The sequence below is a fragment of the Serinus canaria genome, chromosome 2 (assembly GCF_022539315.1).
Source record: "Serinus canaria isolate serCan28SL12 chromosome 2, serCan2020, whole genome shotgun sequence".
Taxonomy (NCBI): Eukaryota; Metazoa; Chordata; class Aves; order Passeriformes; family Fringillidae; genus Serinus; species Serinus canaria.
Window position 1 is genome coordinate 69,469,622 of NC_066315.1, and position 27,438 is coordinate 69,497,059.

At 41.1% G+C, this 27,438-nt stretch overlaps 2 protein-coding genes across 2 annotated transcripts; both read right to left on the bottom strand.

Moving 5' to 3' along the window:
• Nucleotides 1-32: 32 nt before the first annotated feature.
• SERPINB10 (serpin family B member 10) lies at nt 33-13,723 on the bottom strand. The gene is made up of 8 exons (XM_009092995.4): nt 13,639-13,723; nt 11,987-12,162; nt 10,851-10,937; nt 9,107-9,244; nt 4,935-5,052; nt 4,034-4,176; nt 1,874-2,041; nt 33-1,001 (listed from the first exon to the last, which is right to left on the bottom strand). The coding sequence occupies exons 2-8, from the start codon at nt 12,152-12,154 to the stop codon at nt 600-602; spliced, it is 1,224 nt and encodes a 407-aa protein (XP_009091243.3). The 5' UTR covers nt 12,155-12,162; nt 13,639-13,723; the 3' UTR covers nt 33-599.
• Nucleotides 13,724-18,774: 5,051 nt separating this feature from the next.
• On the bottom strand, nt 18,775-26,630 carry LOC108964905 (heterochromatin-associated protein MENT-like). The gene is made up of 8 exons (XM_018926624.3): nt 26,474-26,630; nt 25,051-25,227; nt 24,582-24,668; nt 24,052-24,189; nt 23,407-23,524; nt 22,574-22,716; nt 21,317-21,484; nt 18,775-20,300 (listed from the first exon to the last, which is right to left on the bottom strand). Exons 2-8 carry the CDS (start codon nt 25,216-25,218, stop codon nt 19,887-19,889), a joined length of 1,236 nt encoding a protein of 411 aa, XP_018782169.1. The 5' UTR covers nt 25,219-25,227; nt 26,474-26,630; the 3' UTR covers nt 18,775-19,886.
• Between the last annotated feature and the right edge of the window lie 808 nt (nt 26,631-27,438).

Genomic DNA, 27,438 nt, shown 5'->3' on the forward strand with positions numbered 1-27,438 from the left:
ATTTTTATTTTATTAAAAGGAATCTGTGGAGCAACATGAGGGTTATTGGGAGCTGATGAAGACGTGCAGCTGAGATGTGGAAGGAAAGCAAGGGGATGGCCACAGGGTGAAGGTTGGGAGGATCTGCCTCCAGGATTAACTCCAGGCCGTAGTCTAGGGCTAAAAAGCAGGAGCTGGGTCTGATTGCTGCAGGCTGGGGGTATGTGCTAGGACCACATCAGGATAAGTGGTCCTCATCATAAGGGTAAGGAAAAAGACTGGCAAAATATGCTTGTGCACAGTGCTGTGAGTGGCAGAGATAGAAATCCCATGGTCATATGAAGTGATAAGGGCAGAGCTATCCATGATGGCCTCATCCAAATGATAGCCAGGATTGCTCTGTGGGTGCAAGGCATTGCACAATCCCTGTGGCACTGCCATAGTTGTCCCTTCACCTTAGGAAGGAGACATTGGAGAAGCTGTGCCTCAGGCACCATGTGTAATCTAATGAGGAAGGGGTTCAAGTCCTGTTCCCCCAGTTGCAGAGAGCCTCAGGTTTGGGTTTTGCCTCTGTGGTAGCAAGCAAGCAAATCCTGCTCTGCAGGGCAAGGACTCACCGACTAGGGTGAGCAAAACCTGCCAAAGAAGAGGATGGTTTGTGATTTGTTGTGTCTGATAAAGAAGATAAAAGGGTGGTCAGCTTTGAAAGTCATTGTTGGGACTCTTGATCTCATCATCAAGACACCTGTGGCAGCTGCTGCCTCTGTACCTTCTTCATTGACCTCCACAAAAGCTTTGTGAATAATTTGTGAGATGAAAAGATCCCTCTTTGCTGACATCCCTGTGAAATCAGCCTGACCTGGGTCAAAAGCATTTTGTATCCCCATGCTGCTCAGAGGGGATTTAAGGTCATAATTTTCTTCCAGCTTCAGCTTGGGCAGGTATAGATCCACTTCAGCTTTCATCATATTGTCTGATTTGGTCCATTCAGACAGTTTCTCATATGTCAGCTCTCTTTCCACCTGCAATGAGTTGAGGAAAAAAACAATTGGAATGTGAAGGACAGAGATAAGACATGCACAGACCAGTGTCTTATTGCTCATCAAGAGCATGTAGAGCAAGACCCAGCTACCAGCAGTGACTAGAGATGGAATGTGCATCATATTTAGAGGGCATGATCTGACAAAGTGATGAGTGACTTATACTCCTGTTTATTGTCTTAAAGGTGGGAAGGTGTAGCCTGAAGCCTCAGAGCAGTTTATAATTTTTTTTCTCTGGTGTGAAGAACATTGCTTTTTTTGCAATGTGTTACTTACAACAATAGGTGCTTGAAGTGTGTGTCAATGGATAAATTTTCTCTTAGTAGTGATAAATAAATGGGATGCATGGGAACTGAGGTACAAATAAAAGTATTTGCCCTGCTCTGTTTAGAATCTGAAACTGATCCTGGCATAGTCATGAGTTGCTGTGAGCACCTTCTGGGTGAAGGCAGTCAGCACTTAGTTTGAGAAACCCCACTACAAACTATCAGCTGGAAATCCAGACTGAAAATGACATAAAAATTAATTAAAAACCCCCAGGAGAAGATAACTCTAGGGCATGGTGATTCAGAGGTGATCCTTGCTTTCCCTATGCTATATTGGTAATAGGAAAGAGGATACAAAATAGTCTAAGACAGTTGTGTGGACACAGGTTTTAGATGTACTATGTTTGCAGTGTTACCACCACGTGTCCTGAATCGTAAGCTGAAACTCATGGTGATACAGGTTCTGAAACAAAGTATGAGCACATCAGAACTATTCTACTGTGATTTTGGAGCTTGTTCTTCCTCAGTTTTCATCTGTTTCTGTTACTGTTTCATATTGTGTGTGATGCAACAGTAGGTCAGCTTTACCAGCTCCAGGCCAGTGGTGTTATCATTGATGTCATCGGGAAGGAGAAGGAACATGCTGAGTTCATTTTCCACATACGGCAGCTCAATGATTCTAAATTTCATGGTGGTTTCATGGAGTATGAAAAATTTATCTTTCAAAAACATCATGTGTACAGGTTTAGTCTTGGTCTGGAAAAAATTCAGACATAAAAATTACTTTACACATTAAAAGAATGATAAAATTTATTTGCTTCATTGAACTGAAAACAAGTACAAGATTCAGCAGCATCTGGATACCAGGACCATTTTCTTTAGACAGAATCCCATACACCCTCTTTTCAAAGTCTTTGAGATCTTTATAAAAATTAGTGCAAACACACGCTAAATACCTATTAACTGCCATATAATGTATTTTTAAATTTAAAATAAAGATTAAGCTTTGATAATCAAGTAACTCTCTTTGCAGGCCTTGGTATTCACCATGTAATTTAAACCCTTTCTGGCACTTTGTTAGTGGGGAAGCTGCAGGGATGGTTTCTGTGAGGAGACCTCAGAAGATGCCGCTATCAGCCAGAGCCAGTTTCAGCTAGCTCCAGGACGGACCTGCCACTGTCCAAATCTGAGCCAGTCAGTGAAATTGGTAGTGCCTCTGTGATTACATGTTTAAGAAAGGGTAAAAACTGCTGCATGAAAGCAGCTGGGAGAGCTGAGTGAGATGATGTGGGAGAAGCTACCCTGAAGACACCTAGGTCAGTGAGGAAGGAGGGGGAGAAATGCTTCACATTGTCAGGCCCTGGAGCTGAAATTCCCCTGCAGCCCGTGGTGAAGACAATGGTGGTGCAAATATCCACCCTGCAACCCCTGGAAAATCCATGCTGGAGCAAGCTCCTGGCAGGACCTGTCATGCTGTGGAGATCAGCCCTTTTCGGGCATCACATGTGACCCCACAGTGGACTCACATTGGAGCAGTTCTTGCAAAACTGCCGACCATGGGGAGGACCCACACTGAATGTGAAGGACTTTGAATAGATAGGACCCCACACTTGAGCAGAGGAAAAGTGTGAGAAGGAGGAGGAAGGAGCTGTAGAGACAACATGCGATGAGCTGACTGCAGCATTAGTCCATTCCCAGTCCCCTGCACTGCTTTGGGGCGCAGGTGAGTCATAAGTGAAGTTGAGCCTGGCAGGAAGGGTGGGTGGGGGAGGAGGCACTTTATGTTTGGTTTACTTCCCTAACTTACTCTGAGAATAGGTAGTAAATTAATTTCTTGAAGTTGAACCTGTTCTGCCTGTGATGGCAATTGGTAAATGCTCTCCCTGTTCTTTCCCTGACCCATGCATGACCTTTTCATCCTATTTTTCTCCCCCTATCCTGTTGACAAGGGGCGGTGATAGGGAGTCTCAGTGGGCACCTGGTGGCTGGCCAAGGTCACCCACCAGAACCATCTGCTGTGACAGATCCTAAAACTGCACACGTGGTGTAGTAGGTTTTGGGTACACAGTCACATCAATTGCTTCACATTGTCTGGCACACAAAAGGTATTTGCACCCTTAATCTATGTCAAACAAAATGTTTGTTTCCATTGACAAATAGTTTTGCCCGCTTTTAACACAGTCCAAGAATATGCGTGCAGTCAGCTACTGGGAATTATCAGTGCATGATCATTTAAATACTATTAGCTCAATCAATAGATCATCTGAATAGATCACCCTCATACACTCAGCTAAAATGACAAACCCCATCAAAATTCCCTATGAAGTTTGATGCAACACCCAGGGTGCATACGGGAAGAACAGCTGGATTAGATCCTGTGATCTCAGGGTCCCAAGAGAAGAAGTGAGCTCTAGGTGTATAAACATTGCTCTCCAAAGCAACCTGGTCTGTTTGGAAATAGTACTTAGAAAAATTTCTTCTTGTCCTTAAACTACTTTGCTTAGCTTACTTTTTTAAAAAAATTAACAGTTCCCAAGTATTTTGATACTGAGGAGTTTTAAATAAAAAAATCTAGTTTTCATGGATATGCATAATCAAGTCAATGCTGAGTTATTTTCACGATTGGTATTCTTCCTGAGTTTACTGCACTTTGTCAGCTATAAGTAGTGTGGCAGTGGCATATGAAATATAGGTGAAATATTTTCTCCTCAGTAATAGACATATCAGGCATATTGACAAGGAATTTACCTTGCTTATTCTGAAGGGCATTTCAGAAGTATTTTTCTCCAGAAATTTCTTCTCCCACTTTCCTTTGAAATAAATGGCATTTACTAAGACCATCACAGTGCGAGAATGGAGAGATCCTACAGGCAGCAGACTCTGTATTTTCCCTTCAAAATCAGACAAAGAGACTGTTATTCCATGTAACTGCACAACTTGCCAATTTTAACTGTTCCTTGTCTGTGCCTACCTCTCTTTCAAAATGTTTGCATTTGGGGTTTTTTTTTAATATGGATTTATATTGTACATATTATAAAAATGACCTTTTGAAGTATCTCTGTATCCTTTGTCCAGAGAAGGTGTGGATGCCCCATCCCTGGAAGTGTTCAAGGCCAGGTTTGATGGGGCTTTGAGCAACCTGGTCTAGTGGAAGATGTCCCTGTCTGTGGTATGGGGGTTGGAACAAGATGATCCTTAAGGTCCCTACCAACCTAAACCATTCTATGAATTCTCTGTTTTTTTTTTTTTTTAATTACATTTATTGAAGTTTTGGTAATAAATGGCATTGGAAAGTAGGTAAAGCAGAATAGCTTGGATGTTCTGTGAAGTTGGTTGCAAGCAGCTGAAGAATGCAGAAGTAAAACCCTCACTAATCATTGTGTAGCCACACAGTATTGACCTATGCATGCCTTCCAACAGCAATGTTTCAGAGGAGGCTACAGCATAAAGAATTGAGGGAAGGACCTTGTAAGGAGCAGCAGTTGGGCTGGAGAGAGGCATTCTTCAGACTATTTAGCTGTACTTTACTCATCACCTCCCTGCCCTGAGTTTCCACCTTTGATGGATTCTTGGCTGCAAGAGCAATGAATGTGGAAATACAAAATATTTGAAAGTTAGACAAGAAAAAAGCCATCAGAGTAATACTTACTCTCAGTTTTGTTTTCTACCCATGAATTGATCTGTGCTCTGACTTGTTCTGCAGCTCTCTTAAAGTTTACAGCTTGTGGCTTTGCATTGTAATAGCTTGTGATGAGTTGTAAGAACTTCTGAAAGACAGGATTAAAGAATGCGTGCTTATTTAGTTAAACTTGAGTTATCAAAATATTAATAATAATCAGGTTATCATATTATACATTCTGCTAATACATAATTTAAGAAATCTTGGTTTATATGCAGTAACCTTTATAATAAGGTCTGATACATTCTATTCTAAATATTAAGTAAGGACTGATCAAACTTCATTCTCAAGGAAACTTGATACTTCAAATTTTTGTGTTTGAAATCAAAGGTGGAAATTTTTAGTTTAGAAATATCCATGAAACCTTTACATTTTTTTAATTTCTCAAAATGACATTTTAATATAATCTAAATATTTCTTTTTTCCTGCTTTATGAAATAGTGTTCAGTACAAGATGGAAGAATAGTCTCATATGAAGTTAAACATAGGCTTTTTGTTTGCTTCAAAGGTGAGGAACCTGCCAAAAATTTGTGAGGACAATAAAAGAAATGTTCTGGTAGAATAAAGTGATGGCAGAAAAGCAGAATTAATGTTTCCATTGCTGTCTGCTGTGAAATCATTCATGGAGATTACCAGCAGGAAATTCCTTTGATTCTCTGTAAAGCAAATGTACATGAGATTATGGAGAAAATGAGCAATACACATTCAGAAAGACAAATTGCTGATTACTCAGGAAACCAAACAAACTCCGAAATCAAAGAACAGTAATCTCATTTAAAAACCCCTTCCAAGGACCTGGAAGATGATTAATACAACATCAGTTTTGAAAAGATTTTAGAGATACAGATAATTACAAACTCATGAGTCGGTGTGGGGCAAGTGAGTAGAATGGGCATAGTAGGTGTAGGGGTTAACGTGACTTATTGGAGAGGTGTCAACAGCATTTTTAGTTTTAGGAAATCGAAAATCACAAATCTGCTGGAGCTTTCTGAAGGTGTTAGGAAGCATAGGGTGTGGGGGGGTAGAATGTAAGTAAACAAAGATAGTGCAGAAGGTAATCTCACACCTGAGGAGTTGCAGCTGTACTAGTTACCAAAGATGAGGAACAGGCCTGCCCTTAATAGGCTACAGCTGTGTCCAGTTAGAAGAAGAGTGCTACAAAAGAGTGGGTTAGCTAGTTGAGGAGAGAGTTGGAGTTTGTTGGCTCTGCTCTGAAAGAAGAGGGATTCAGTGCTGTGAGGAGCTGTACATGAGAAATCACCGAGAAGGTATGGGAGCTTTGCAATAAGAGGACAGTTGGTGACCCTGATGTGATTCTGATATGATTCCCATGGTGGTTTGGGAAAAAGGAATTAAATATTAAGCAATGTGATCCCAAGGTGATTCAGGAAGATGACTGCAGACCTAAGAGAAATAAGATGGTAAAGTCAGGCATACCAAGAGCCTGAGAGCCTAAAAATTCAGATGAGTTACAGCTAAGCAGACCTGAGTACCTAGAAGTCTGGGCAATGTATGAGACACCACCCCCAAGAAGAAGAGTGTTGGATATGAGGAGCAGATGCTATGCACTTTGCTTATTTGGTGCATTGGAGCAAGCCCCGTGCCCCCTGCCAAAGTATGGCCACAGTCCAGAGGGTACCCAGGACGGTGCTGGGCTCCCCCTGAATGGCACTGTGTGCAGCAGGACTCAGGAGTGGCAAATGGCATGGCCATAGCAGCAGCTGGTGCCTCAGCAATAGCGTGGCCCCTGAGGAGTACAGAGGGAGGTTTGCTAAGTTGCTGCTACATGAGCACTGGAACAAAAGCAACATGGAGCTCTGAACGGCAGAGTCAGAGCTGTGCAGACAACATCTAAGAGAGGCCTTCTAAAATTGTGTAGTGGTCATCTCCACAGTAACCTGATGTGATTTGGGATTGGGCTGTAGGGCAAGTGAAGCCAGAGATGGATCCCAATGTAGCATTGAGAGCAGCAGGGAATGCTGCCTGGTCCGGACCTGACAGACTTTGACACCTGGAGTACAGGTGAGCCACTGGGGACAATGGGAAATAACATATCTAGTGAAGAACAGATTGTTTCATCTACATGGAAAACAGAGCAGGGCAAGAGAGGCTTGCAGTGGCCAACTAATACAACACAGAACTGTAAAAGGAAGAAGAGAATTATTAAAACAGCAGTTAGAGCTACTCTGTCCCCAGCTCCATCATTCAGTTTCCTGATGAAACATGTGCATTTTGTTTGTGAATTGCAACTATTAATCTTTGATTAGGCATAAGTGTAAAAGTTTATATTCCATAGGCATAAGTACACTCGACAGATACTGGATCGATGTTGTTCAAATTGTATAGCTATTGATAAAATTATGTAACTGTTGACTTGTTATTATCCTAATATATAGCCTTTAATTTATTCTTGTGAGTTTCCTTATAAAGTTTTACAGCTATTGATATTGTCAATATTCTAAAAGTGTAAGTATAAGAGTATCCAATAATATGTACTCTAAGTTTGAGTATTGAATCAAGGTCAGAGTACAGACATATTACAAAGTTAAATAGAAATTACACAAGAGATGTTTGTATTGGGTTTACTATTTTTTTGCAAAGGGTCCTGCAAAAGATAGTAAACACTAGTTTATGAAAAGCTATAGGTTTTGATGCTTTAGACTGTGAAAAGCAAAACTAAATCAGAACTTAGAAACGTATGTTCTTACTGTGACATGTTGCCTGAACATTTGTATACTGTTAGTACTAAGTGAGATATGTGAATGTTATAATATCAATTTACTTGAACATGCCTTTCTAGAGATGCTGCAACTTTGCAATTAAAAGAAAAGGGGGAATTGTGGGGATATAGAACATAAGAAAACAAAGTTAGTGCAGAAGGTAATCTCACACCTGAGGAGTTGCAGCTGTACTAATTACCAAAGATTAGGAACAGGCCTGCCCTTAATAAGCCACAGCTGTGTCCAATAAGAAGAGTGCTACAAAAGAGTGGGTTAGCTAGTTGAGGAGAGAGATGGAGTTTGTTGGCTGTGCTGTGAAGAGAGATGGAGTTAGTGCTGTGAGGAGCTGCACATGAGAAATCATCAAGAAGGTAAGGGAGCTTTGCAATAAGATGACAACATATGGGTAAAAGGGCTGAGCAATTACAGTCTTTTTGGGTTACCAAAATGCATTTTGTAGGACTTGTCACTAAGGCTGAGCATCCATGGGACTACAGAGATACGTCTCATTTTTTTAAAAGACTATAAACCAAGAGTAGGAGGAAAAAGACATTCACAATGAAGGGTTATTACTGCTGGAGTACCACAGGGATATGTGCTACAGTATTTTTTCTATAAAACCAAAGTCTAGATGTTTACATTGAAGTACATATATTAACATATTTATAGGTGATCCAGTAAAGTGTAAAATATAGGAAGTGATTGTTACAGTTTAGGAATGAGGTATTGAATCTGTAATAGACACGTGCATGAAAAAAATCTGCCTAATCATGTCCAAAAATGCAAATAAAAATTCAGGAACTATGAAGGAAAGAGTCGGCAACAAAAGAGACTTTTCTATGATGGCCCCTTACAATACTATGGCAAGTCCACTGTCTGAGTTTGCAATGCAGCTGTGGCCTCCCCAGTCTCAGAAATGCTACGGTATGAAAAATACAGACAAGGGGGATGAGGGTGACCAGAGATGTGGAGAAATGTCCTTCAGAACAGAGATGAACCAACAGCAATTCAACAGGCAGCAAGCTCAGAAAGCACAGGGGCTTCCTGCAGTGTATAGCTTAGCTGTGGAAATCCTAGTGCTGAGGGCTGAAGTAGACTCAAAAGACAAGTGTGCAAAGTCCTGAAACAGCAGCTCATCAGGGTTGCTTAGGTAGACATGCCCTCTCATTCAAGAAGTCGCTGAGTGGCAGATCAGTTGGTGACCACAGCAGATTCTGGAGAAGAATCACTACACAGTTTTCTCATGCACTTGCCAAACTATTGCCCACTGCTGAAAACAGATGGCCTGTCCAAGACTAGCCTCTATGGCTGTCCTCGTGTTCTCACTCAAATCCCAGTGCTATCATTTGGATTTTTTTAATCGTCTCTATGGATAATCACTCTTAATGTCAGCAAATTCCCACGTAAAGATGTTCAACTCACAGGCAGTAATGGGTAGGTCTTTTCCTCATACAGTCGGTTGGCACTCTTCAGCAAGTAAGTACTTCTGTGTTTGTTGATGTCACACAGGAGCTTTTTGAAGGCAGAATGGATGTTTCCTGCTCCCTCATGCTCAGGATCCTTGGAAAGATACACCAATTAATATGGATTTTTTTTTTTGTTCTGATGCACCTGCTTTATTTAAGTTGTTCATGTTTTTTTAATTAAAAAGGAGTTTCAAGGAATGTAACTTCTTTGAGAATGTTGTATGTCTGCAGCACTGTATATAACTAGATAAATGGGATTCTGCCTGTAGGGTGAGGATTTATTTCTGCAGTGCTTTTTAGGCATTTGGGGGTATCATATGATGGGGCACCAAGGCAGCCTAATCTCCTTGTTTTTGTCATTTTTCAGGCCAGATTTTCAGTTTCACAAGTCCTTTCAGTTTCACAAGGATCCATCAATGCAGCCTGGTAGCTTTTGAGAAGGTGTTCTACCCTCAGAGAAACTAATGTCAGGGCATGGACTTACCAGCTATTGAAATTTTCCTGTTTCACATGGGTGTTTTCTGTTGCTATTTGGACTTTGGAGAGAGCTTGTTCTGGATGTCATTGGTGGTGGTTTTAGGGAGGGTTGCTTGCTAGCTGTTTCTAGCTGTTGCTTTGCAAATGGGGGAATGACCTGCTACCTGCTAGCTGCTCCCCACCAGCTGCCTGGATGCAGTGTCCTCCCCCATGACATGTGCTGTGCCCTGCACATGAGACACCGAGAGTCTCTGCCACTGACTCAGGCTGACTCGTCTGTCATTCCTTACTATGATCTTTTCTCACTCATGCTGAGGTGTGGGCTGCCAGGAAGGACACCTGGAAATGAATTTGGTAGCCAGAGGACACAGGATAGTAGAGGCTAGTTTTTTTCAATGGGATGGGAACAGAACAAAGAAGCAATAGGGGGAAATATCTGAAGGAAAAAATTAGACTTTGGTGCAATTTATGGAGTCAGTGAGTTGCTAAAATGAATGGGAGTGCAGTGATTCATCTTGAAGAACCATATCACACCATCAAGGGAGGGAATGATATAATCCCCTTGCCTTTTTTATTTGACATTAGTCTAATTTAATTTTTTTTACTTTCTTTTAGTTTCTCTGCTGAAAAAAAAAGTGGCTTGATTGAGTTTAATACTTTTCAGTGGTTAGGGAGTTCATTTGTTGAAAAATATCTGGGCCATTTCTCCTGCTGGCAGGTCTCTGGGGAGGGGATGAGCAAGGGTGAGTCAACAGACATTTTCTTAAAGGGGAATTTTGTCTGCCTGATGTGTCTGTGCATAAAAAAGGAGAAAGGGACTTTTTTGGGTAGGGCTAGAGTCAGGTGAGAAGGCAGTAGTTTTTTATCAGTACAGAAAAAATATTCCAACCAACCTGAAGGTGATAAGAAATGGAATTGTCCAAAGCATATTAGCACCAACGGTTTTTGTATATTTTCACAGCCCGGCTAAAACCAAGTGAGAGAGTATTATGGGCAATCAAAACACTGCTAGTGTTTCAGTTCTGCTTTTGAAAGACTGAATTAATGAGTTTATAGCCATATTATCTCCTTGTTCACTTTTTCTGTATATAGTTCTTGCTGAACTGAAACAGTAGATGATAGATTGAAAACAAGCAGATGTTAAAAGCCTAAAAGCAGTTGTTGCATTGGACTATCCCATTCTCAGAGATTTTTATCTTAGAATCTTTTGTTGTACTAAATACCATCTTTCTTTTCTTTGGTCTTGCTGGAGAAGGCCTTGTTGTGTCAGATGAACCTTCTTCTCTTGCGGTCTGGTTAAAATGAAGAACCTGTGAAATGTTCATAAAGACAGCTTGTTAGTTTGAGATTAATATGCCCAAGGGTTGCAAATATCTTCATTTTCTATGGTAATCCACCAGCCATGCCCATTGATAGTCTGTTGGAGTTATTGAGGACAATTATATGTTATTGAGGACATTGATTAAATCTCTGTAACAGTATCATTACTAGATAGATTTTGGCCACATGGACTGCTTAATAATAGATCAGTATTGTGACTGGAACAGGCTCCCCAGGAAGGTGGCCACAGCACCAGACCTGGCAGAGTTTAAGAAGTGTTTGGGCAACACTCTCAGGCACGTGGTGTGAATCTTGTGGTGTCCTGTGCAGGGTCATGAGTTGGACTTTATGATCCTCATGGGTGCCTTACAACTCAGTATATTCTATGACTGATATTTTCAGTACTCACATATCTCCATTATTCTTGGAAGAATTACTATTTTTATGGACTAATTATGTCACAAAGATTTCTGCCTCTTCTGTGCAGCCAAACACATGTTCGGGAGGGTTTGGTTTACTGTGTGCAGTATGAGAAAGCAGATACACTCCTGCCAGAACCAGCTGAGGTCTAGCAGCAGTGATATCTTGCTCAAGAGATTATCTCCAGATTTCCTTTCTCTGGCATATCATAGTGCCATATTATTTTTTTTTAATAAAGGTGTGTCCTCATTACTTTTTGGGCATTATGTTAGGGTAATTATTCTGTTCAGAAGGCAGTTAAAGTGGAACGGAGAGCTCCAAGCAAGACCAAGAGTAGCCTCTAAATGTCAATAACTGCTCCTTGGCAGATCACTTGCAATGCTCTGTGAACTGTAAGTGTAAACTAAATGTAGGGTTGCTGCAGAGCAGAGATCTTGGAAATAAAGTGGAAGTGACCTGCCATAGTGTTGGTGCAGAAAATATCCCTACTCATGCTGTCAGCATTGCAGATCACTGTCCTCCTCCCATGTTGTTCTTTGCTGTTCTCCATAGGTAGAATAACAGTGCAATTTATGTAGGAAGCCCCTGAAGGCGGTACATGGCTAATTTCAGTGCTTACCTCAGCCATCTGACTTGCAGTGTCACCTTTTGCACCCAGGTGGACCATGGCAAGAGCAGTTGCAATACTCCAAGGAGAAAAGAAAATGTTTTGGCTTTTGGAAGTTTCATTCAGTTTTTTGTAAAGGTCCAGAGTGAAGCTGTTGGTTGACACTGAGAGAGATTCCATTGGTACACCTGAGACAAACGAGAGTCAGAGAGGGGTGGTGACTGCCCCTTTGCTTCTTTTAAAAAATACAAAGCTGCCAGTGGGAGATTGCCTGCACCTCTCAAAAATAGTCTGAAGGTATCCCTGGGTAAAATACTGCACAGAGACCAAGTACAGTCAGCTAGCAGGTTTGTTTCTAAGACCTGTACTATTTTTCCCTTCTTTATCACTTTCAGTGTCCTTGCCAGGTTTGTTTGGTTTTCATCAGTTGAGTACAATTTTAGCTAGAAATGTTTTCAGAGTTTAGACTTGTTTCAAATTCTTATTTGCTCTTTACCTTATTTTCATAAGAGTTATTATTCAATTCTGAGACTGAAACAGAATAATTTCTCACCATGCTACTTTGGGCTTTTTTCTATTTGTTTAAACTTCCTGTACAGATATTTTCTGCTGAAAAAAGCTGAATTCAGGTGATTCACTACAGATATATCCTGAAGGCTACTAGAAAGATAGAGATTACATGTTCTTGGTATAAGTAAACCCATATTTGGAAGCTGTATCTGGATTTGCTAATTTATGTTTTTCAAGAAAATTTTATTATCTTACATACAACCCCAAATAGTTCCTCTTTTAACAACAAATTTTCTCTGGTTTCCTGAACATTCATCCAACACATTTTCCCTCCTTCTTCTGCTTCTTTTCTTAGGTATGTTTTTGCAGGACAAAACCAAAGCAAACAAATAACCACAACCCCAGGATTAAATGATTTTTCATACATAGTTCTGGAATAAACTTGTGCATTTTAATAGCATTTTTTGGTCCATCTAATACTTTGATAAATATTAGGACAAACTCAGACATTTCCATTGTCTTCATCAGAATAAAGACTAATAAATCATTTGGTAAAATCAGTGTAAGATGGCATCAAGTAAAATTTAAGCATTAGATCAACAACAGCATCTGAGCATTTAAATCCATCTTCGCACACAATTTTTGTGGTTAAATCAAAAACTGCAGTCCTCAATGCGGGCTGCTCCCATGAAGTGTCCAAGATGCCTGGAGCCTCTGAGGTCCTGAAGTTCTGTTTTTAAAGCTTCCTTAGAGCTCTGCAACAGCTTTGAAGCATTTCCAGGAGCGTTTCAGAGGTGCATGCCACGCAGCCTAGCTCACACCTAAACATTTTTAGGTCCTTCAAATCACATATCCTACTGCTGTTCCTGGAGATGCTGATACTCCCTGGTCATTAAGGCACCCTTCCAACATGTCAGGAAACTTTCTGCCCTCCCAGGCTCTGTAGGTTTTGTCCAACCCTGGTTTGTATTCTCTCCACTGGGCCCCAGCAGAGAGCTTTCCTAAGGGCTACACTTCATAGTAAAACAATAAACACTCTCTTCCCCTGAATGACTTTTGTGCCATCATTTAACCACTAAGTTCCAAAGAATTTTAAGTGAATTTTTAAGACTTTAAAATAAAAGCTAGTTTTTTTGTTAGGAATATCTAATTACCTGAAATCGTGAGAGAAAAGAGTTAAGATCTGTCTTCAGTCAGGGTCTGTGGCAGTCTGTGGGGCAATGAGTGCTTTTGGAAATGTAGAAATATTTGCACCTCCCTTTTCTATCTACATCCTCTTCTGGTATTAAATGTGCACGCTCCTTCATTTATTCCTAGTTCTCCTCTCTATCACCTGTTTTCAGAACTTAGACACCTCCTCAATTCAAGGGCACTGCTAGTATATGTCTGTCCTGGAACATGAAGGCCAGTATTCCAGTTCCCTACAGGTGTCCTCCACAACCTTGGAGTTTGGCCTGCAAAAAAAGTAGGAATTGCAGAAAATAATTCAACCACACTGCATTGCCAACAGATACAGTGAAATGATTTTACAGCTTCCTTTTCTCTGTACTCTACCACCTGGGGAAATTAATAGAAACTGATCTCAAAGCTGTGGCTAAAAGAGAATATTGAAATAGACCATTAATCTCATTGTTCTTCTGGTTAAATTTGAGACATCTAAATACTTGTAGACCTCAGGTCACACAAAGACCTTACTTTGTACAAGGATATTTTGCACTTTTGCTTTTTTCTTTAAGAAAACACATCGCAAAGGAAGTTCAGAAGATATTTACACAGTCACCTAAAACAAGTGATGAAATAAGAGTGAATTCTGGGCTCATTTGAACTGGTAGATGTTGTTTTGAAAGACTTCTGGTCCTAGCAAGGTCAGTGAAGGTGCTTTAGATACCTACATGCCCTGCATGGTACAGAGCTTATTATCCCTCTCTGGTGGACTTAGGGAGTATGAATCATCCACCAGAAGCTGAAAGGCTACTTGGAATCTCTGCTTGTAATGATTTCTTTTACTGAAACTGTCATATAAGAGTAGGGAGCAAAAACAGGAGAATGTGTAAAACTGGATATCAGCAAAGGTGTAATGTAGGATGTAATGTTTTACTTTAAACCAGTGTAATTCTGATCTTAATCTTTGTAACTCAGATTAAATTGTATTGATGAATTTCATTTGTGATCATGATCTGCCTTTTCTGCTACATTCAACCATAGTAAAGAATGGCCCCTGCCCACCAGTGTGGCACATGCAGATTAAACAAATTACCTGCATGCTGATAACTATTATGGAAAAAGCATCAATTTGAAGTTCATCTTTGGAAGAAGGATTATATTTTAGTGCTTCTATACACTTAAAATCTGACTGCTGCATATGCCATGCAAGGTTTCAAGAGAGATATGTGTGCCTTGCTTTCTTCATACCTTTTGTTTTTAAGTGCAGTTTTTGTGCCCTACATGTTCATCTTATTTTCTTGCTCCAGAATTGTATTGCTTTATTTACTTACAAGCTTAAAAAATGTTTCTGCTGAGTATCTTAATATGCTGTTGTATGTTTTTTAGATAAATTCATAGAAGAAAAACCCTCAAGCAGTTAGTGGTACTACAAACTCCAAAGATTGGCCAAAAATACAGGAAGATGAAGAAAGGGTTCCCAAACTGTGTAGACACTCTTTGTGGTATATACCAGCTGCTGCAAGATCCTGTTTGGTAAGAGACATTGGAGTTACAGAAGGAAACACATTAGCCAAGTAAGTGCTCTTGGTTTTGCAGTGCCAGATGTAAACAGTGAGAGCAAGTCGTGAATTGATGCAGACAGAATGGTAAAAAAAAAAAAGGTTTCACTGCTTCACAATGCCTGAACTATTGCCTTCAAGTGGATTGACCTTTGACAAATGGTCATAAAAAAGTTTTTTGATAAAACCAGTCATTTTACCCTGTCATACTGATGAAGAAATTTGGTCTTTTATGAAGCCATCTTTCATTCCTGTCTGGCTCAGCAGGAAGGTTGTTTCTTTCTGCCTGATTGACTACCATATTCCTATATCTGTACTTTGTAAATTATCCACTCTGAGTGGGCCTTTTTGGCATTTGTTGAAGGTGAGTTCTCTTGCAGTTATTGCTAGTAATAAGCAGCAGAATTTCAAATCAATGTTAGACTAAGTCTCATTATGATTTTTGCTCTGCCAAAAATCCTATTCAGCTATGTTGCTTAGGAAGAAAATGAGACCAAATATCACATCTGTTGCAATAGAACTGTAAAGACAGGATTAAACATAACACCTGAAAAATGGGGTTCTTGTGCCTATTTCTGTTGACAAAATAAAACCTTTAAAATATGGATGCATTTGAATTGCAGTTAGAAAGAGTGGGGGTTTATATGTCCTTGTCTTGTATGCTAACAGTACCCCAACACCGTAAATTTTCTTGGCTTTATTAATGTAACCTATGTCTACCATTTCTGCTTTTCATGAATTTTGTCTACCACAGAGGTTTCAGGGATTATTTTATGAATCTGACATTGGTACTGGAACAAAAAAACCCCGTTTTTCATTGTAGGATAAACTGAAAGCATAATAATATGCTGTGTTTTGACATGCTTGGTATCACTAAGTGACAAGCAGTTGATGCTCACATCTTTGTGTTGAGGCTTGCTCTGTCAGTTTCCAGTAAGTACTTATTTCTTTAGTTTTCAGTTTACTGTGACTTTTCAAAGAGGAGTTTGTGGACGTGAAGTTGCGAATTTTGATGATACAGAGCAAACTCAAGGCTTCTTGAAAAGAGTTAATTGGAAATGCAGTCATGTTGCACCTGTTACTTGACTAATGCCTTACAGGGTGTAACAAAGAAGGAACCAGGCTCTTCTCAGAGGTTCCCATGAGTTTTACATGGCCTGGTTTTTGGTAGCAAGGGGACCACAGAGGTGGTTCCTGTGAGAAGCTGCCAGCAGCTTCCACCATATCCAACAGAGCCATTCCACGATGGCTCTGAAGATGGACATGCTGCTGGCCAAAGCTGAGGAACATTGGTAGCACCTCTATGATAACAAATTTAAGAACAAAATAAAAACACATGATGTTTTTTCTAACCAGAGAAGAGGAAGAAGTGAGAACATGTGAGGGAAATGACATGGAGACACCAAGGTCAGTGGAGAAGGAGGGGAGGAGGCGCTCCAAGTGCAGGAGCTGAGATTCCTCTGCAGGCCATGGTGAGACAATGGTGAAGCAGCTGCGCCTCAGCAGCCCATGGGGATCCACAGGGGATGCAGAGATCCACCCTCAGCCCGTGGAGGAGGTGCCCATGTGGAGTGGGTGAATGCCTGGAGGAGGCTGTGATCCAGTGGGAGACCCAGTGGAGAGAGGGGGCCTTTGCTCCCAGGCTGGAGCAGCCTGGCCTTGGAGGCTGCACCCCATGGAAGAATGACCCACACCACAGCAGTTTTGGGAGGACTTTTGCTTGCGAGAGTGGACCCATGCAGGAGAAGTTCATGGAGAACTTTCTCCCGTGGGAGGGACCCCTTGGTCTCACAGGGGGAAGGGCTCCTCTCCCTGTGCAGCAGAAGAAAACCCTAGGTGATGAACTGACCAAAACCCCCATGCCCTGTCTCCCTGCACTGTTGAGGGGAAGGAGGGAAGGGTTGGGGGAAGAAAAGGTGTTTAAGAGCTTATTTTATTTCCTATTATCCTCCTCTGATTTGTTTTGTTGTAAATTCACCTTGTACCTCTAAGCCAAGCCTGTTTTGCCCTTGGAGTGTTTTCTCCCAGTCCTTATCTCACTTCATGAACCCTTTGTCCATTTTTTTTCTCTCCTCTGCCCAGCTGTGGCAGGGGAGGGTAAGTGAGCAACTTTTGTGAGTGCCTGGTGTTTGGCCAGTATCAAACCACAACAGGTGACAAGAAGCAATAGGTACAGGCTTGAAACATGAAGTTCAATTGAACATAAGAGAGGATGAAGATGGTCATTTATGAGAATGGTCAAACACTGGCATGGGTTGCCAAGAGAGCTTATGCATCCTCCATTGGTGGAGACAGGTATTCAAAATCCAACTGGATATTACCCTGTGCAACCAGCATCAGTTTAGCCTGTTTGCACAGTGGGTGGGACCAGCTGATCTCAAATGGCCACTTCTACCCTGACAATTCTCTGTTTCTGGAAGGGTTACCCTGACCTGAGACCCAGATGCTGGATACCATGGCAGCAATGCAGGGAAGCACAAATGAAGCAGCTCCAGTGTTGCTTGCAGTAGATGAGCTCTGCAGCACTAGATGGGTTCCTTTTCTTCTCTTTCACACTTTTCACTTGTACTCCAAGTCATGCACTGGAATGTGTACTCCTCAAGGAAAGCTGAGACTGGGAGTGGCTTGTTAGCCAACCCAGCCTGTTTGACCTTTTGCATCTCCCACCAGCTGGCAGTCACTGTGCTGTAGTTCCTCAGAAAGCCTCAGAGGTTCTGTTTCTGCTCCTCTTGTTTTTCACAGCCTTCACTTACCTCTTCTTCCACACCTAAAGAACAAACTTCTCGGTAAAGCCGAGTCAATAGCACACATGTGGGCTGCACTGGGGTAGGCCTGAGGGACAGACAACTAAATCCTGAGCTGTGGCTTACAGGCAAGGGAGGCCACTGATTTTAGAAGCAGTACTTTGTCCAGGGAAGAAGATGTGGATATAGTTTGTTAAAGGGAGATGTAGCTCCAAATTGAATACCTTCTGGGGAGGTGGAACAAGTTGTAATTATAGGTGGAATTTTGTTGAGAGTAAATGCTTTTCCAGTACCTCCCTCCTGCATTCAGATCCTGTTTTTCTTACATAATGTTCTCTGACACATAGTTGAACTACCACAATGGCTGCAAAACTTTATGCTATTCCTGATGCCACAGGGATAGCACAACTGCTGCCCTCCCAAGCTGTCAGAGGGAACTGATGCTGCCAGTACAGCATGGCTTGTACATTATTGTACATGGGTAAGAGGGATGTGTAGCAGGTTCATTTTTTCACATTGCTTGTTTGCTCTTGAACGAGGTCAAAAGGAATATTTGGAAAGTGCTGTTCTGGGCCATAGCCTCTGGTCAGACTCCCTATTTCTAGTGTGTTGTGAAATGTATGTTTGTAAATGCCTGGATGACACACAGAATAACAGTGTTTGGATGCCTGTTTGAAACTTGGTGAAAATAGGACACCAGTGTGTTAAAGTTTCTCAGCTTTGTCAGTTGGGATGGTATGATGATTTGGAATGACAAGAATGGAAACATGCTCCAGCTGTGCAGATTGCAGGATGCTATAAGAGGACCAAGTGACTCAGTGTCTTGAACAACACAAACATAAATTCCAGTTTATTTATTTCATTAAATGCAGCTCACAGTAAAATAGTGAGTAAAGCATCAATCAAAATCAAAATTTCACTGATGTTTCTGTCAATACCACAAACATCTTTGTGAAGATGCACTCATAAGGTACAAATCAAACATTGGCCATTATTACAGGTGGCAAGGAAGCTTTGCAGGTATTAACCAGGAAACAGGTATAACTATGTAAAATTAAAAAGAGGAAGCAGATTTAAATTTTAACAGGTTTAGATTACATATCAATAAAAGGTGGCAAGAAGGCATGTTGCTAATAGTTTTCTTAGCATTTTTGCTAGTTGGAAATCTCAGCAACCTTAAACTAAAAAATTTAGAAAAATGAGGAAAAAATGCAATGTGATTACAAGTCAGCAATTTAATATTAAGGGTTGGACAATTTGCCCTCACAGTCTTACTTTTTCAGGAAGCTGAAAGAGCAGGAGAGAATGAATCTGATGTGCCTATATAGATGTGATGAGACAGGGGATGAAAAAGGGCTTTCTGACATTATTCTGGACTTGTATTAAATTTTGTTAATTTCCAACAGTCATTGAAATTTGAAATTAAGGTTATGAAATAGCATTGTAGTACAAATGCAGGCTTCCCAGTGAGGGAAAGAGAGCATACAGATTTCTACAGGTTTTTGGGGTTTTTTCAGGGTTCTTTTACCCTTCTGTGAGAGTAAGAGAAAGAATTGCATTTCCCTTGAAGTTGGCATTTCACATAGGGCTAGATGATGGCCTGTGTGCAGAGAGCTTTTATGACTCCACCTTATTTTTAAATAACAAAGCCAGAAGAGCAGATTTGATAAAAGGGAGCAAAATTCTGTGCTTTCTATTCTGTTTAGGACTGTCTCATTAGGACAATGGAAATAAGCAGTAGAGGGCTGTTCTTTTTACTTGGTGGCTCAGGATAGTTTGTTTGCTGCCTTCTTTGAGGGGAGTTGGGTGGAAGGAAAAGAACAGGCACTCCAGTACAGGTGGCTACATGGCTTAAGGTTAAGATTTTAGCACTGCAGTTCACATTTTTTCCATTGAACAGTGAACCTTGGTCGCTGTCTGAGAGCAAGTAATTATTCATTCTAGAGGAGAGCAGAATCTACCAAAAAAAAGGATGCTCTTGGACTTGTTGTGTCTGATGAAGAAGTAGAAAGGGTGGTCAACCCTAAATTTCAGAACATGGCTAACATGTGCACTTGTTAGTTCTATAATGACAGCAGTAGCAGCAGCTGCCTCAGTGCCCTTCTCATCAACAGCAACAAAAGACTTATGGACAACCTTGGAGATCATCACTCTATCCTTCTCTGTCATTCCACTGAAATCAGCATTGGTGCTGAAGGCACTGCGCATTCCCATCCTGATCAGATTATCACTGAGGTCATATCTCTCTTCCATTTTGAATTTAGGTAGGTACAGATCCACAAGAGTCTCGGTCATCTTCTTGGAGTCAGTCCATTCGGACAGCTTCTCATACGTCAGTTCTCTTTCCAGCTATCATTTAAGAAAGAGAAGGAATTTGGGTTTTGCAGGGAAAAAACAATTCATTACTATGAATTAATCAATTTTATGGCAATGGAATGAATTAAACATTTTAAATAGCAAATTTAACATTTAGCTGAAAGCATGAAATAGAAATTGATTTTATTAATGGTCAGAGACAAGGTATGCCACAAGTATTTGAGTCTTAATGCTGCACTGCCCTTGAGCAGCACCCTTTCCAAATTCATAGCAAAAGAGAGATGGGAAGGGCATTCAACAGCCACCATCTCCCATGGTAGTTTTTTCCTCTCTTTTAATTCAGTCCTGATGTAACTAAAATTGCTGGGTAGCACATGGTTTGCTCCAGTTCTATAAAAACAGGTGTTAAAATTATTGCGTATATTTCCTTGACAGCTTTGAAACAAAGTGCTTCCAGCCAAGTCTTTCACTGCTACTCTGTATCCTGGGCACTATGCCACCAGGGATCAGCTCAGATCAAATGGAGGAAAGCAATGAATGGTATAGACTTCAAGAATTTAACAATCTTGGAATTAGAGTAACTACAGTATCAGATCTCATTACTGTAGTAAATGCAGTCTCACCAAAATTCTAGTTTTTTATTGAGCACACAAATGGTGGGAGGGGAGAGGGGGAAAAAAAGTGAGAACAGTATGGAAATAAACTTCCAGGCCATGGAGAAAAGGTGTCATCTCAGGAAGAGCCTATGACTTCTTATGTGGTGGTGTCTCTCCTGAATGTGCAAGGAAGGGAGGTTCAACCCTTACAGATCATGTAAAATTCATTGTCAGTCAGATTATGCGAAGTGTTACCTGTCTTCAGTTCCTGCCAAACTAAGGACATTCAGTATGGAAGAACTTTGTTGGGATTAAAGAAGTATTAAAGAAAATTAATTCAGCCGGTGGATGAGGTCAAACAGAATGATAGCATGTCCACAGAAAGGGAGATATTATTGTCAGGCTGCCCTTCCTTTTTTTTAATGACTGAGCAGTAATACAAAATGGTTGTACCTGTTCAAGACCTGTAGTGTTGTCTTTGATGTCATCAGGAAGGAGGATGAACATACTGAGTTCACGTTTCACATATGGTAACTCAATCATTTTGAAATTCATTGCTTCCATGATGAGAACTGGAAATGTTTTTCTCATGTACATCATCTGTACAGGCTTGGTCTTGTTCTGGAAAGTATTTTTTTATAAGTAAGAAATCATTGGATGGAAGGGTGATGATGTCTCAGTGCAGTGCAGGGAGAGGAAGTTTTATATACTTTTAAAACAGTGATTTATCATCCATTTTCCAAAGCTTTTCTTGACTGGAAAACATTGCTTACCTTTGTGTCTGTCCCAAAGCTTTTGTAGGGGGCTGAAAAGAGCCCTTCTCCCCAAAACATGTCCAAGGAGGAAGAGAGATAGAAATGTCTTCAAGAATTAGGGGCATGGAGCTGGTGTGGGATATGGCCTTACAACACTCTGGCAGAAACACAGCTGTGGTTTAAGAGGTTGAGTGTTGTGCAGCTTATCAGCGGTCTCCTCTCCCTGAGGTGATAAAAGGGGACCAGCTGGTTGCTTGAGAAAGGATAACACTAGTGTGAGAGCAAAAGGGCTCATGGTGAGAGGAGTTCCTGGGAGGCAGTCACATTGTCAGGAGTGTGTAACTTCTATTGACATCTGTATCCCTTCCTTCAAGGAAGCAGAGCATGTGTACATGCTAATCATAGGGCAGAAGGTACACTTTGTGGAAGTTGCACAGAGTTCTTAAACTGTGGATTCATTGACATCTCTTCTGGATACAGGCCATTAACCTTGCTTCTAGCCTCACACCATGCATACACCAAATGCACCACAGCCATGCACCAGTTCAGGGCACCCTGTTGCAGCTGTGTTTGAGCTGGAATGATTGTGCCCAGCCTGGTTGCCCAGTGTAAAGGCCTGGTGCTTTACTCAGCCATGACATGCCATGTAGTTCCCAGCCATGGATCCTGGACTCTCAAAATCATGCTTTTACAATTCAGTCACTTTTAGCACTGCTTTACTGAAAAGTTTTAAATGTCTGTAGTGATTTTGGAAACAGTAGCTCTTACCTGGATCTCACTAACATTTACCTGAGCACATCTTAATTTTTCGGTGAGCTGAGAACTAACAGATTTTGCTGCAACCAGCTTTTCACAGTCTAATTACCACAGGGCTGCCTAAAAGACTTATGAAATGGAAAGATTTCAGCAATAGCCGTTTTCACCAGGTTGTTTGCAGTAAGAAGGAGGAACTTACCTTGCTCAGTCGGAAGGGCTGCAGCTCTGTATCTTCTGCCTTAAATTTCACTTCCCATTCTGCCTTGAAGTAAATGGCATTTATCAAGATCAGCTTGGTGGAGTTTGTCACATCTCGTGGACCCAGCAAATTCTTGATTTTGCCTTTTGAAAGCACAAGAGTCAGGTTTCATTTCAACATAGCACAGTGAGAACATTTTGATAGTTTTTCTCTCAGTTCACGTTCTTAGTAAAAAGTCCATGCCTCAATGCCCTGCTCCCTAAAATGCTCCCCTGAGATAAATGAATGCAATTCTCTACACTCTCCAAAGCTGTTTCCTGACCTGTCCTCCTGGCTGACAGCGATTTACTCCTTCTTCCAAAACTGTCTCAGCTTCATGGCAAGCAGCTAGAAGTAGAAAGCCCCACTGACTGGTTACACCAGGTAGAAGGAGGAGCCCCTCTGCTCAGTGCAGGGTGGTACAGCAAGGCAGGCATCCCCCCCTGCCCTGGAGCACTCTGGTAAGCAGAGATGTCTCTCCCCTCGTTCTGCTCTGCCAGTGGTGCAGCACCCAGGCACGTTTGTGCCAGCAGACCAGCTGCTTCAGAGCACTGTGGAATCAATGGGAATCTTCTCAGGAAGCTCAATGAGGTCCAGATCAGGTGTTTGAAGATGCTTAAGTGTGCTGCTCTTTCTCTGTCCTCCTACCATATCTCTGCTCACTGCCCACGTCCACATTGGAAGGCATGACCTGGCTGCTGCAGTAGCACCTGGGGAGCAAGGGCACCTGCCCAAAGGAAATGGCAACCTGACTTTGTGGGAGAGCAAAGATGTTGGGGTTGAGCCCAGCTTACCCTCAGTTTGTTTTTCAACCCAAGTGTTGATTTCCTTTCCAGACTGTTCTGGTGCTGTCTTAAAGTTAACCTTCTGTGGCTCTGCTTTGTAGTAGTTCTTACTGAGCTGTATGTATGTCTGAAAAATAACAAAAAAGTGAGCAAAAACATTCTGTACTAGAGAAATATACTATTTTCAGTCCCAAAAGGAAGTTGTTAGCTCTTATATTTGATAGATTCTTGGACCTAGAGGACTGCAAGATCTTGCGTGTTACTTTGTGCTGGACTGTGGGTGAACAAGTAATAACCAAAGAACAGAAGTTTCACATCTTTTGTTCCAAAATTTATCTGGAGAAGTGAGGGAGGCTGCATGCATCCTATGTACGTGCTTGTTTAATTTCTCATTTACAATTTTATATATTGGGGGTTCCAACACTAAAGGCACAAATCATGTAAAGGAATCCCTATAATACAGTCAAAGGGCAATACATCCTTAAATTTGATGAGTGGACTGACTGGTATTTTCCAGTTAAGGTTATCACTGGAATCCAGAGCTCCTATTTGCAGTATTCAAGGTCAGCTTCCAAACTGTTCTATTAATGGCAAGTAATTAGAAAGAGAAATATTTTTGCATCTTTTCTTCCTCTTCCCTGAGATTTAACTTACAGGCAATAATAGGAAGGTTTTTTCCACGTAAATGCGGTTGGCACTTTTCAGGGAGTAGGTGCTTCTGGGTTTATTGATGGCAGTCAGAAGCTTCTTGAAGCCAGAATGGATATCTGCAGCTTGCTTGTTCTCAGGATCCTTGGAAAAAGAAACCAAACATTCAGCAATTTCATTTTTGCATGAAGCTTTCAAAACATGCTAAGCAATGCATATAGGAGAGGGATTTGGGTTTCTCTTCCTTACTTTTTATTTTCCTATTTACCATCACTGCAAATTTGAAGAGCTCTGTTCATGACTGGATTAACTGAATTGTCATGTAACAAACCTTCCAGACTATCCCAGTGACTCATCCTTTCAGCTTCTGAGAGTCTGAGTGAGTGAAAGAACTGAACATCATCCTGTTGTGAGGTATGGCTGGGGTTTGTACTCTAAAGAGGAGTGCAGACAATAAATGCTGAACTCCTAAAGCTGTATCTAGACATTTTGATTCTGCGGGTTCTTTATCATGGAATTTCAGTTCAAATAGATACCAGTTTTCTTTTCTTTGGTCTCCCCCGAGAAGGTCTGGCCACAGAAGAAGAAGCTTCAGCTCCTGCTCCCACTGTGAAATGAAGGACCTGCAAGCAGAGTTTTCAAAGATAAGAAATAGGCATGAAGGACCTTGTGAGACCTAAAGTCAAATGGGGATCAAATGGTTGTCAGGTTTCTCTCCTTGTGGTAACTCACTGTGCTATCTGCTGCATGGGTGACTAATCAAAGGGATGCTGAAGCTGTAGTGACAATAAATCCCTTGGAGTAACAATGAGTAGCACCATCCTCTTCCCAGACCAACGCTGTGCTCTTACCTACATGCACCATCCCCTTCCCAGACCAACACTGTGCTCTTATCAACATGCTGCGAGGCAGAACTCCATTCCACAGCTGTTTCTCCCAACAGTAGGAATGTGTTTGTGCAAATCCAAATGGTTCTCCCCCCAATAATTGTAAAAAGTAACCTACCTCTGCCATCTCAGTTGCAGTAGTTCCTTTTGCTCCCAGGTATGTCAGAGCCAGAGCAGCTGATATGCTCCAAGGGGAGAAGAAAATGTTTTTTCCCTTGTTGTTCTCATTCAGCTTGTTGAAAAGATCAACAGTAAAGTTGCCAACAGATGTGGAGACTACTTCCATTTTTACAACCTGTAAAGAGGCAACAAACAGAATTGTACTCTTTAAATGTGTAAATTTTTGTACACAGTACCCATTAGTGAGAAATATTGCATGTGCAAGAGAATCCATTTAAACCAGTAAAACTAATAGCATAGTTGTATGCTTATCTTCCACACAGATACTGTTTGCCACCTGTTAGGAGCGCTAATTTCTTTTCGTTTTTTCCCTCTACCACTGCAGTTTTCTTTGTGGTTCTTTCTGCCTTTGATTTCAAAAGATGTGCAGGTTTGTAACCTCTGTATTTCTTTTCCTTTATGTCCTTAACTAATGATTTATCAAAGCAACGTTCCCAGGGGAATTTGTATGCATTTTTAGTACTTTGGTTCACAACATGTTTGAGCTTCCCTCTTCTACATTTGGATCTGTATAGAATTGACAACTGATACTGCAAAAGGGTTTAAGCATAATTTTTAGGCTCATTTGCTTTTCCTGGCCAGCGACCTATTCTGAGTAGTTTCATGTACAGCAAAGCTGTTGTTTCCATTTAGATGTACGCAGTTTATTCATTGTGTGTACCTTCCACCCCTTCTGTATGTTCCAGCAATTTTATTTTCCCCAGAAACTGCCAGATGCCTTGAGGTTATGAGTGCTCCAGGCTTTAAGATATCTACCCAGTAATAGATGAGTCCTGTAATTTACCACTCAAGAGACCAGAAATGCTTAGATTATTGTTGTTGTCATTGTATCTATGGAATGGAGCAACAAAAATTGTGTGGCAATCTCTGAAGTCTGCAGATATTTATGAAGTGTTTCGTTTCCAAACAACTACATTCTTTATGGCAGTCAGTATGCCCTCAGGACCATGTCTGTACCACAGACTGATTTTCTTTCCTTGGACAACACAACCAAGAGAGCATCAGGATGAGAATTTCTGTTTTCAGCTAATGAATACTCCTGTGAGTCTCTGGCCTGACAATGTGCAGTGCTGTGCCTTCACCTGAAGTACAGAATTCTTTTATCAAAATTAAGATTTTACTTGTAATGCAGTCACTGCCCTAAGAAAACTTTCCTGCTTGTGAATGATTCTGCCCCAAATTAGCAGTTTTCCATAGGATTACATCATTATTTTCTCTAATGATTGACATTTAGAAAAACACAAGGCAAGAATAATGCATTATAACACAGGTATATTATCATTTATCCATACAGTCACACATGGCACAGGTTGCTTTTTAAAAACACCATAATATTTGCTTAAATTGATTTAAATATTTACCTTTAATCCTGTAAGAGAGAAGACTTAGTTCTTGTCCTCAGTCAGGTTCTGCATTTGTGTGTTCGGCGATTTTAAATTAGGGAACACAGTACTGCTTGCTCCTCCCTTTCCTTTTTATCTACATCCTTGTTGTTTCCACCTACCCAAAGTTCCTTTCTACCACATCCCCAAAAGATCTTTCAAAGTTTTGGCCTTTTTGTTGACCTGGTCATTTTTCAGGTTTAGAGACTTCAAAAGGACAATGGAATTAAAATCTCAAGTTTGTTGTTGCACCACAAAAGCCTACTGACAGGATAGCAAAGAAAGGTGCTGATTCCAAAGATTTCCTGGTGTTGTGGAAATAAGTGCTGTGTTGTTTAAAATAAGTGAGTTTTAAAAAGGTTACACAATACTTTGTTTTGGTTTCTGGGTTTAAGCAGATATTGAGGGTCTGATTCTCCTCTCTGTGATTCCTGAGTTTCAAATGCAGTACCTCAGCATAAAACACCAAGTTTAGTGATGGAATTGGACACTGGGAGTCCAGCTTCAGACTGAAGATCATTAGGAACACAGACAGAGGCAAAGCTGTGAAGGAGGGTAAGGCATGGACACCCCACTGGTTGTATTGGTAAAGAAATCTCATTGCAGTCACGGCTGGGAATCATTTGAGACAAACACTGCAAAGCCCTGAGTTACTGCACAGTAAGGAGGAGGGCAAGAATTGAAAAACCCTAATGGGAGGGCTCAAGCAAAGACAGAGAGACATGAGAGAGGTAAACATGGCACAAGAGCTGTCACTTTGACGTCCCAGAAGAGAGACAGTGATGGAAGAAGATCAAGGTGGTAACAATTCTAAGACCCTAGAGGGCAGCGGAAGGAGCAGGAAAGGAAGGAAATTGTACTGTTTCCTAAGCATTTTACTGCAAGCCTGATTACAGGAATACAGAGAGTGGGTCAAGAATTCTAAAAAATGTCAAAAATCAGTG

Coding starts and splice junctions, on each gene's coding strand:
- LOC108964905 (XM_018926624.3), bottom strand. CDS start 25,218: ATGGAAGTAGTCTCCACATCTGTTGGCAACTTTACTGTTGATCTTTTC. Junction 22,717..23,406: donor GGTTGAAAAACAAACTGAGG/GTAAGCTGGGCT, acceptor TGCTTTCAAAAG/GCAAAATCAAGAATTTGCTG. Junction 20,301..21,316: donor ACACTACAGGTCTTGAACAG/GTACAACCATTT, acceptor CTTAAATGATAG/CTGGAAAGAGAACTGACGTA.
- SERPINB10 (XM_009092995.4), bottom strand. CDS start 12,154: ATGGAATCTCTCTCAGTGTCAACCAACAGCTTCACTCTGGACCTTTAC. Junction 10,938..11,986: donor CTGCAAGTCAGATGGCTGAG/GTAAGCACTGAA, acceptor AACATTTCACAG/GTTCTTCATTTTAACCAGAC. Junction 9,245..10,850: donor GACCAAAGAAAAGAAAGATG/GTATTTAGTACA, acceptor TATCTTTCCAAG/GATCCTGAGCATGAGGGAGC.